This window comes from Nanorana parkeri, unplaced genomic scaffold, assembly GCF_000935625.1.
Source record: "Nanorana parkeri isolate BGI_ZX_2015 unplaced genomic scaffold, ASM93562v1 scaffold180, whole genome shotgun sequence".
Taxonomy (NCBI): Eukaryota; Metazoa; Chordata; class Amphibia; order Anura; family Dicroglossidae; genus Nanorana; species Nanorana parkeri.
In genome coordinates this window covers 316312-328192 of record NW_017306448.1, presented here as the reverse complement: position 1 = coordinate 328192, position 11881 = coordinate 316312, and the positions used below count along the sequence as shown (strand labels likewise).

General features: G+C 46.9%; 1 protein-coding gene across 1 annotated transcript in view; it reads left to right on the top strand.

Annotated features, from left to right (window-relative positions):
- The window catches only part of NOP14 (NOP14 nucleolar protein), a 34979-nt gene that overhangs the window by 8958 nt on the left and 14140 nt on the right, over positions 1–11881 (top strand). The window contains exons 5-8 of the mRNA XM_018554988.1: positions 6949–7083; positions 8016–8138; positions 8556–8684; positions 10353–10695. Coding sequence (XP_018410490.1) covers positions 6949–7083; positions 8016–8138; positions 8556–8684; positions 10353–10695 — 730 coding nt within the window. The remainder of the gene's footprint in view (positions 1–6948; positions 7084–8015; positions 8139–8555; positions 8685–10352; positions 10696–11881) is intronic.

Sequence of the window (11881 nt, the reverse complement as noted above, 5' to 3'; positions counted from 1 at the left end):
CTCCAAGTGTGCAATGGTGTGGTCATTTTAAAGCAAAAGGGGGGGGGGGGTGGAGTACTTTATTTCTTATAGTGGTCTTGTTGCCACAAGGGAAAGGAAGTGTAGAAGACACTGTTTTTTTACGCTTGTCTTTCGAATGAACATTTTATTAAATCTTTGCTTTTTTGAAGATCTAGAACTACGGTATGATGCATCAGACAGCTTATCCCCTACTGTGCACTGCGATTCTTTCTGTCAGGGCCTCCAGGAGGAACCACAGCTCCCAGCGGGGGATACAGATATTCAGCACACTATGGGCAGAATAAAAAAAAAAGATATATGATGCTGTGTGTCGCTAGCATTAACGCAGCAGCTTTTGTATTTCCGAGATCCCACTGTTCTATAGTTTTATTACCTGTTGATTTGTTATTTTCCGCTTTTCCTTTAACAGGGTGACAACGCTGTTCATTCTGCAGTGCAATTACACAACAGTGTTGTCACCGTGGGAGCAGGGTAGATTAGTTGGCCATGTGGTTTGAAATGGACTTTAAGCGACAAACAAAGCCCAGTTCTAGCTAACACTTTTTAAGCAGTTACAGCTACAGCGTTGGCTTTTCTCCTTAGATCCTGATGTGTTGCTGAGAAAGGAAGTAAAGAGAGATTGTCCCCCATCATGGACAACATCAAAACTTCGGATCTAGCCCTTTATCATGTTACTTATAACGGAAATTGTTTTTGCTAGGTAGGCAATATGAAAGATGTTCTATGAATTAAAAAATTGTTCTAGGGGCGCTAGTGAGCAGCCTATTAGCATGGATGTCTGCTAAAACGGCTCCGCACCACCCGGGGCGTGAGATCGCTATTAACACCGGTCGTCTCCTGTCCTACCTATACCCCACCTTACCGCCTGACCCCCTGGCACCGCCATGGGCAGAAACCAACCGCCGGCCCGGTCCCAGCAGAAGACGCTGTGCTCCTCAAAACCGCGGCCTGAGTTGTTCCAGGAACCACACCCGGGCTACCCACTAGAACGCCTCGAACTGGATCGGGTACATTGCGCCCTGGGCCCAAAGAGGGTTAATGGACCCCCCACCCCGCGACATCATACTCAAACCCATCTTCTATAAAACGAAGGAAGCTGTTGCACAGGCCGCATAGAAACAATGCACCTTGCGCTTCCAGGACTTTGAGTACCTGATATACGCAGACCTGGCGCCACAGACCCTCCTGAAGCGAAAAGCTTTGAGGCCCTTTCCTCACCACTCTGCAGCGCCATGCCATCAACTATAAATGGGGGTTTCCGTTGAAGGCTACATTCACCCACAAAGGCAGGTCATACTCCTTCTCCCCTGAGGAAGCAGGGCCCCTCCTGGAACAACTACAACTGTCGTCCCCGACGACCTCCGAAGTGCCCCCCCGTCAATCTCCTCTCCCCCGAAGGACAGACGCCTAGCCCCCCTGTGGGAACGCAGACCCCGCAACACCCGAGACGCGCCTGGAAAACTGCACTCACAATCCCGGCCTCGCCTGGACGAAGGTGACTGACCCCCGCAGCTGGAGGCCTGTGAACGAGCCACCCATGGCTACACTGCCCTACTTAACCGACTGGTCGGACAGGCGGTCCCCTCCCCCCCCTGTTTTTGGGACCCTCCCGACCGCGATTCGGGTTGCACCCGTCCGGAACACGTTTCCTGTGGTCCGTAAGTTATGCTGATCCCCACCCACGGTTTTGAGGTAATACCTCTAGAGAACTGCCTTGGTGTTATTCAAGGTCATAGTTGACTTTTGCGGTAATTCCACAAGGGTTTTTCACGTTACTATTCTGACTGCTGGAGTTCAGGCCCAGCCTAATAACATCGAGGACCCGGCCCCAACCCGTCTTAGATTATCCACCTGCTATGATGCCCACTTGTGTGGCGGGTGGGCGCGGACTGCCATAGGGCGCACTGTCCGGAGCCTGATACCGGTCTGCTGTTTTGCATATTCTCCATGTTTACCATGCCGAATTTGTTTGCCCCTATCACGGTTGGCACTGTTTATTGTTTTTCTGATTATTTTTTGCACTGTCTTTTGCCTCACTGACATATAGGCTCTACATGCCATCCCGTGGGCCCCACGCCGCTCCTCACTACCCATCCGTGGCAGCCCTAGCCATGGAGGCTTTGCCTGGAAGATCCCCTGTCGCTCAAATAGCCTTATAGGTGCCGTCAATATGCTCGATCTTCCCGCACCACCACAACAATGACTAGTCGACCCCTCAAAATTATTTCACACAATGTGCAGGGGCTCAACTCTCCCCGTAAGCGCAGACTTGCTTTCAACTACTTTTCATCACACCAGGCCAACATACTGTGCTTACAGGAAATAAAATTGTCCACGTCTTCACACCCACAAAAACTTCCACAGATCTTTCAAGCCCAGTTCAACAGGAAAAAAAGAGGAGTCCTCGTTGCCTTCCACAGAAACACTCCATTTGTGTGCGCCCATGAAATAGCGGACCCCACGGGAAGGTACTTGTTGTTAGGGGCACGATCTTTGATGTGGAGGTAACACTGCTCACGTGATATGCGCCCAATACCCACCAAACTCAATTTTTCTCCCACCTACTAGCACTAGCTGATAAACACAGAAAGGGCACCCTAATAGTGGCCGGAGACTCCAACCTGGTCCTTGACCCTAAACTTGATAAGTCGGGTCCATACACACCCAATGCCCTCCCCCCTGGTCCACTCCCGCTCTATCTCCCCTCTTCTGTACTTTCTTGCAAGACTGTAACCTCATTGATGCCTGGAGGGACCTCCACCCGACCACTAGAGGCCATACGTTTTATTCCCACCCCCACGTCAGCTCCTCCCGCATAGACCATATCTTCATACAACCAAGTTTTCTCCCATCCATCATTGACGCCTCCTGGTCAGATCACTCCCCAGTGTCTCTCATATGTAAATCCCTATTCTCTGCCTCCCACCAATTTAATTGGAGACTGAGTGATTCCCTTCTCTCTTTTGTCGACTCGGCTCAACACGTCCAATTGTGCCTCTCCCGCTTTTTTGCGGAAAATGCACTATCAGTCACTTCCCCAATTTCTATCTGGGAAGCCCACAAAGTGACTCTGCGAGGCGAACTTATCAGTCTGGCCTCCCGACAAAAGAGGGAACGAAACAAAAGGGTGTCTAACCTCTCCTCGACATTGGAGAGGCTTGAGTTTGACTGGAACATGGCCCCTTCAATTCCCGTGCGAAAAAAGATTCTCAGTTTGACTGGAACTGAATCTCCTCTTAAACGACTCAGTGGAAAAACAGCTCCGCTGGACCAGACGCACGTTTTACGCGTGCGCTAACAAACCGGGCCCCCTAATGGCCAACATGCTAAAATCTAAACCGAGAGCCAGGGACCCGGTCAGACTCCGCCTCCCCAATGGTAACACTACGGCGAACATATCCACCATCCTCAATCGCTTTACTGCTCTTCTTTCTACATTATACGGCAATCACTCCACATTCCAAACCCACCAGGCCGAATCACTATTTGCTGGGGTAGACTTGCCCTCGCTCACGGAGAGCATGAGCACCCTTATGGCCCAAGACATTTCTCCTGAGGTCCTTTATGGCCATCAAGTCCCTCAAAACCTCTAAGACACCCGGCCCAGATGGGTTTTCGGCTCTGTACTACAAAAAGTATTCAAACACTTTAGCCCCCCACCTAACAGTCATTTTTTATTCTCTAAAGACCAATAACACCCTCCACCCGTCCTCCTTACTGGCCCACATAGTTATGATCCCGAAACCTGAGACAGATGCCCTCGACCCGCACAACTACAGACCCATTTCACTACTGAACATCGACGTCAAATTACTAGCTAAGATGCTGGCCACCCGCATGAATTCAATCCTGCCGGACCTAATACACCGAGACCAAGTGGGGTTTGTTCCTTATAGGCAGGCCTCAGACAATACCTGGAAAATATACACCTCATACACAACATGCACTGTACTAACACTCCCGGTATGCTACTCTCATTAGACCTCCAAAAAGCATTCGATTCCATATCCTGGGACTATCTTTTCTTTGTCCTCTGTAAATGGGGTTTCCCAAACGACTTCCTTCTTTGGATCAAAGCCTTATACAGCGCCCCAACGGCTTCAGTTCTCTACCTTAGCTACCTATCACCCGCTTTTTCCCATCTTGGGTGGTACACACCAGGGATGCCCCCTCTCGCCCCTCCTTTTTGTCCTGGACATTGAACCCTTAGCCCACCTAATTCGAATTAGCCCCAATATACATGTTGTTGTCAAAGGACAAACCGATTATAAACTCCATATGTTCGCTGACGACATATTGCTCACCCTATCCCAACCCATAGTCTCCCTTCCCAATCTACTCTCGATCTTACAATCCTTTGCCCAGGTCTCTAATCTAACTGTCAATGCCGATAAATCCTGCGCACTCAACATCTCCCTGACACCTCCCTGACACCACAACAAGTTACTTCCCTCAGTCATAACTTCCATTTTAAATGGCACGCTTCCCACTTAAAATATCTGGGAGTAAACATTTCCCACACCTATGATACTTTATACGCTGCTAACTACCCTCCACTCTTCAAAACTCTTAAGGACCTCCTGAACACGACACAACCTCTCCTGGATGTGCAAAATTAACGCGGTCAAAATGACCATCCTTCCAAAAATGGCTGTACCTCTTCGCACCTTGCCCATTCCTATACCCCGCAAGGCACTCAAGCTGTTCCAGGCCCAGTTGTGTCCTTTGTTTGGTGTACAAGACGCCCCAGAGTGTCCAGATTCATTTTGCATACCCACAAACGTGAGGGAGGCCTAGGCCTCCCCAACTTCCACAAATATCTACCGACACACATCGCCTCAATAGTCAGCTTTTTCCAGTCCCCCTGTGATCCGCTTTGGGTTGACATGGAAGCAACACAATGTAGCCCATATTAATTGCGCTCCCTGCCCTGGTTACCCCCCAATCAATGCCCTCCCTCTATGAGCCCCATTTTGACCCACACCTCCCTATGGGACTCCACTAGATACTCCAGTAACTTACAGTCCCCACACCTCCCTTTACTAAACCATACTAGGAAACCCTCTATTCCCCCCAGGACTAGATTCCCCCCTGGCATTCACATGGTGGTCTTCCAAAGGGCTGACATACCTCTATGTCCTGCTAGACGGCGGATTGGTCCGTCGATGGGAATATTTTAGGGACAGGAAGGGAGCCCCGCCCTCTGAATATTTCAGGTACCTTCAAATTCGGCATTGGGCTACATTAACGCTTGCACAATCGTCACCTCGGGCAGGCATAACGGTATTTGAACATACCTGTAAACGCAACCCACTCAGTCCCAAATTGGTCTTGCTGATCTACTCCCAACTCAACACTTTGACCTCCCCTAACAGACACTCCTACATAGGGAAATGGGAGAGAGACCTCATAACATCACAACCACCGGAAAAATGGCAGCAAATATCGTCCTCCATGGCCACCTGCTCAATCAATATCTCCTCCATGGAAACGGCCTTTAAATCCCTCACACTTTGGTACCTGGTGCCGTCTAGATTGGCCCATCTCCACCCCTCACACTCATCATCCTGCTTTAGGGGCTGCACATCACTAGGTGATGTCCTCCATACGTGGTGGTCCTGCCCTATGCTTACCAGATTTTGGTCAAGAGTCTTCCGTATGCTACACAGATTGTTCTGAGTACAGCTCCGCAAGGACCCTTGGCTGGCCTTACTACACCTTAAATCTCCGCTCCTTACAAAAAGCCAACACCGTCTAGCCACCACGTCCTGCTGGCGGCTAAACAAACTATTGCTTCGGCATGGAAAAAGCGATTTGTACCCTTTTTTTTTTCTGTTTAAACGAGAAGCTGACTAGCATCCTCACGGACGCCAACAAATCTTTCACTAACTTTTGGCAACCATGGATAGACTATGCCCACCCCTCCCTGGCCTCAGCAAGTCTCTCAGCCCTTTAGGCTCCCAAGACAAAAAACGCTCGCTCCAGATGAACCCAGTCCCCTCCTTCTCTTCTCCCCCCCCCTCTTTCTCACCCCTTGGACTACAACTTTATGGATTCCCTTATCTGGGTAGTCCTCAGCCCTCTTGACACAACCTTGTCCCGAGGAACCTGGTGACCATAAGCCCACAAGTTTGCACCACCTGACAAGGACCTCCGTCTCCATGTTTCTCCGCTGTATATGCATTCCAATACCGATTAACGTGTCTTGTACCCTATATGCTGTTCAAAAATTTAATAAAAACTTTGAAACGAAAAAAAATTGTTCTAATCACTAAGCAAAGTCTATTTGTTTCAGCTTAGGGTAAAACTGGCATACACTTTAAGATTTTTCTCCTTCATTCCCACACTGATTGGCTGTAGTCACTGTGCAGCTGACAGATTTACATATGGCTCCTTTGACCAAAGACAATTGAAAAATCGACTTTTGTCAAACTGGGTGGTGCTGGCAGGGCCCCCCAGGGATTGTGCTTTGCACCATTCAGCAGGAAGCAGAGAAGGGTTAGAACCTCAATCAAGTTTTTCTTGCTGCCCATGTTCCTGTTTGAGAGAAGATCCCTATTTTCAAGTCCTGCTCTAGGGTTCCAGTAGGACAGAAAGTGACCCGAATGGGGTATCCTTATATTCTCTTTGAGAATACGGTAGAGGGTATATGGACAAGCATAGTTTATCATGCGCCCTCTGGTGTGAATTCACTATAGTAATATATGAACATTTGGCAGGCAGGTGAAACAAGTATCTCGGGCCTTGCCAGGTTTGGAGACGATTGGCTTTGGAGACCATCACCCTGCAAAGGTTGCAGACATCAGTATAGATATAAGGGAGTGAATCAAACACTGCCTCACTCCACCCAAAATTAAGCAATTTGATGTTTTTACTTTTGTGATATTTGTTCTTTATATTCTTCTTTTTTTTTTTTTTTTTTAACAGAGAGAGAGGCAAAGTCAGAGAGAGAAGGCCCTGGAACTGACGGAAAAACTAGACAGTGACTGGAAAAATATACAGACATTGCTCGCTCACAGGACTCCTAAATCTGAGAGGAAGCCTGAAATTGAAAAACCAAAGGTGAGCTGTGGTGTCCAAGATGGTACTGCAATGGCTTTTTAATGGTCGGGAGGGATGTAGCTACACATGTACAAAGATCACTCTGCATTTGGTCCTTTTATTATGTTGTTTTTGTTCCCAACTATAACCAGGAGTTTATTTAAGGCACTAAATGTACAGATCTTATTAGGGATGAATCGATACTGATACTAGCATAGTTACCGATACCGAGTATTTGGGTAAGTGCTCGTACTCGCCCAAATGCTCAGATGCCTAGCCCATACTTCCGGTATCAGGAAGCCGGGCAGCGAGTCATTACAGACTGCCCGGCTTCCTGATTGGCCAGGAAGCCGCCTCCATGCTTCCTCGTCACTTAGTTATATGGAATTGTAATGCCGTTTTTTTGTTATACCCTCTTGCTTAGTCACATTTTGTTCTGTTTATTGAAAGGGTTTCTAAACCCTCCGTTTTTTTGGATATATCTACTGCTAGCAAGCAGTAGATATATGCAAAAAAAAAAGAAAACGCTTTAAAAGCGGTTTAAATGTACCCCTGTCTTCACCGCGCGCTTCCGTCCGAGAATGCAAAACTGCTCGGGTGGCCACAAAGCATCTTGGGGCGGGCGCATGCGCAGTTCGGATTTTCGGCCGGTAGACGAGGAGAGACGCAAGGTAAGTCTATGGACGCGTGCACCCGCATGCTGACACCGTGGGACAGGAAGTGCCAGCAAGGACAGAGGAGTCAGCGCTGGATCCGAGACCCGCAGCAGCGCTGGAGAGGAGGCTGAAAAGGACAGAAAAGAAGAGGAAGATCGGATTAAGAGGCATCATTTAAGGTAAGTGTTTGTTTTACTTAACATTGGGGGAGGGAAAAAAAATGATCCTTTAATGTCACTTTAATGATTGTGTGTATTGGCTTTTTGATTTCACATTCTCATCATATTTCTTCATTAGCCTGATGACTATGACAAGATTGTTCGAGAACTTGGATTTGAAATGAAGGCTCAGCCCTCAGACAGAATGAAATCGGAAGAGGAGATTGCAAAGGAAGAACAGGAGAGACTACAGAAACTAGAGGTATGGTAACTGTGGTGCTCCTGCTCACCTGTACGTTCATGGTTTGTACTTCTAAATGATGATAGAAGCTTATTTTTTCTAATGGGTATGTTATTATAAAAAGAGAGTCCACATGACTTCTTTTCCTCCTGCCTGTTCCCTTTTCTCTATTGTTGAACTTTTTATCTCATGCTTTAGTCTAAGTGAGGCTGCTGTGAGCTCAGAGAAGTGTCGGAGCATCAGCTGAAGAACACAACTGCCAGTATTTCGACAACCTTAGTTTCAAGTCACTTCAGAAGTTGTGCATACTGAGGGCTTAGTTATAAAGACCACCAGATGCAAATTTTAGGGTGAAAATGATAGCCAGTTAGTAGCTAGGTCAGCTGATTGACTTTGAATGCAAATTGTTGGGTTTTGACCGGTGTATACTTTTAACAGGCTGAGAGGCTACGCCGAATGCGAGGGGAGGATGGCAAGTCCAAAAAGAAGGCCAAACACATCTCTGCAGATGATCTAATGGATGGATTCGTATTGGATAACGATGATCGTCTCATGCTTTCTTATAAGGTAAGTTTTAATTATTGTATGCATAGCCTATGTAGTGAGAATTAGGGATATATAAAGAGTATGTCTCTATACTAATTTTATATTTGTTGCCATGGAACAGCTTATGGGGGATCTGTGCCGAGAACCTCCTTCTAATGACTAGAGACTAGCCTGGGCTCATTGTGATACTATGTCGCCTGAGTTCGCCCAAGCTCGCTCAACACTGTGATCGCCAACCTAATCAGTGCTGTCGGTTGTGGCAGGGCCATTCCCCTCCCCTTTGTGACATATAGCTGTGGGGCAGAGAATGTGCCTCTCTGCAACTGGTTGGACCTAGAGGAAGGGGTGGCAGTCACAGTTTTGAGCGAACTAAGACAAACTGGGTTCACCCCAAGCCCAGGCTCATCACTACCAATGGCGTAAAAACCTTGCTCAGCTGCCTTTATGCAGACGGGAAACTTTCTCTGTTATGTTTAAAATGTATAAAGTCATGTTTTAGTGGTGTTTTTCTTTACTGTTTTTATGAAAGCATTGTTTGCACCCGTGGCAAAGGAATCAAAGCGCATTATAGGTGTTCTAAGGACAGGGCACTGCTGGAGCTGTTTCACTGTAACATCTCTTTAGCTGAAACTTCTTCAGAGCCTGACATATAGGCTACCCCCCCCGCACTGCAAGGGTTAACTGCTTGTTTTGGTCTAGGAGCTGAAATAAAGAAAATCTTACTTACATGGTCCTTGGAGGATCAGGTGAGTATATTCTTTATTTGAGTTCCTAGACCAAAATGAGCAGTTAACCCTTGCAGTGTTAGGGTGCATTAAAAACAGCATTATAAAGTTTCTAAAGCTGCTACAGTTTAGTTGTCACTTAAAACCTAAAGGCAACTGTGTATGGCTGAAGCAGCTTTACTTCCTGCACATGTGAAGCTGGCTGCTCTAAGGGCCCAGTCACACCGTGGCCAGAACGCACTGGATCGCAGTAATCAAGACGGGCCGCATTGTAGAGGGGGGGGGGCGTGGTGGTGACAATCATGTCAATGGCACCGCAGACACACACACACACACACACAACACTGCCCGCAGTGCGACTGCCCAGACTGGAACGCGAGGTACAGGAATGCCCGTTCCAGTGCAGTGCGATTGGAAAAAATGCTGCATGCACTATTTTGACCTGAATGGCACCACCAATCCCCCTCCCACCCAAGAACGCAGCCCGCCTTGATTGCTGCGATACTGTGTGTTCCGGCCACGATTCGTGCCGGAACACACTGGATATGGTGTGACTGGGTCCTTAAGCAGCGAATCTCGCGCACCCTGTTGTTACGACAGAATTTGTGGTGCCCTTCTCCCTACCACACATTACTTTTGACCGATGAGGCAGCCCATCATAGTGATGGCCCAGTTGGAATGTGAGGAAGTGGAAAGTTTGAGCTTTTCTTGTTTAAAACTTGCATGAGTGTGCTGTCGGCAATAAAAGCAGCTGCGAGAAAGTGTAGGCAGCTCCAGATACCTGCTAGCAGCTCTGTTTTATTCTGATACTTTGGTTGATGCAGACAACATTACCACTGTATTCTAGTTTTCATACATTTGTCCCATTGTGCCGGATTGGTTTGGATAGAATGAGGTGTAGTAACTGTCTTCATTTTTTATGGACAGTTTCTTTTTCTTTTCTTTTTTTTTTTCCAATTTGTAGGATGGAAAGATGAATATACCAAATTCAGAGGATGAAAAAAATGCAGGCACAGATGGAAATAAGGAGGAAGAGCCTGTTGAAGAGGATGAGGGAAGTGATGTTGGGGAGGAGGGTGATGAAGCCGGTGAAAATGCAACTGATGGTAGTGAAGAGGAGGAAGATGGTAGTGAAGAGGAGGATGATGAAGGCAGTGACGCTTCAGACAATTACTCCGACTTGGAATCTAATGCAGAGAGTGCTGAGGAGGATGGAGAAGAGGAAGTAAAACCTAAAAATATAAAAGGCAAAACCAAGGAGAAGGAAGCTGCAGAGGCGAGTTCACAACTGCCATTTACATTTGATGGTAAAGTCTCTTATTTACTAAGGGCTTCACACTACTTGTAGACCTTGTTATTATACTGTTATGTAACTATGTGCTGAAGTTTAAAGTGACACTAAACTCAGGAGTTAAATCTAACCTTTTACAATACTGGAACTTATTTGTGTGTCACTCGGCTGTAGATCCTCAAATCATCTCTGAATTGGTGGTGACACTGTCCTTCCTTCTGGAGGGGGGCTACTTTTGTTCCCCATGGTCCCTGTGTGTGTTGTGAAGTAGCCACCTCTCCAAGCTCACTCCCGTGAAGGACTATAATCTCACGTTTAGTTTTTGTAGTGAGATTGTAGTCCATCACAGGAGTGAGCTTGGGGCGGTGACTACTTCACAACACACACGGGGACCATGGGGAACAAAAGTAGCCACCCTCCAGAAGGAAGGACAGTGTCGGCACCAATTCAGAGATGATTTGAGGATCTACAGCCGAGTGACACACAAATAAGGTCTAGTTTTGGTAATTGTTAATACTTAGGGTACTTGAATGCATTTTTAAGATTGAACTCCTGAGTTTAGTGTCACTTTTAATATTTTGTTTTCTTTATAAGTGCATAGAGGAGAATAAACCTCTCACCTAGAGGAGGCAGGGTACAAGAGAACCACTTGTATTTTCCTTAAATGTGTTTGCATGCATTCCAGAGCAGGAAAAATAGGGCATGCTGGAGTTTTTTTTTTTTTTTTACATGCTCTGGAACTGAACGCTCTGGTGTGAACTAGAGCCCAAAATACCATTGGAATACATTGGACGCAGTTTTGTTCCATTCTGTAACTGCTTTGCATTGCACCTGCTCCGCGCTTGGTGTGAACTAGCCCGGAGAGTTCAAGAAAGCACAGGAAATGAAGCTGTGTTAAAATAAATCTTTTACTTGCAGTTTCTTACACTGTCAGTTTGCCTATTAAGGGTACAATGAGTGTGTTCCTAAAAGGCCTTGATTGGGCAAAGTGACAGGGTCTCTTTTAAAGCCACGCATTCACTAGCAGTTCTGAATACAGTTCCAGGTATATGTGTCGTGAGGTTTGGCACCCCGACCAAATATCTGAAACATTTAATCGATTTAAAAGATACGACATGTAGATATGGTGTCTGCATAACATCAGAGCATTCTGAATGCTTGATATCCATTGTGTTTTGCCAAACAATTGGTTTATTGACCTG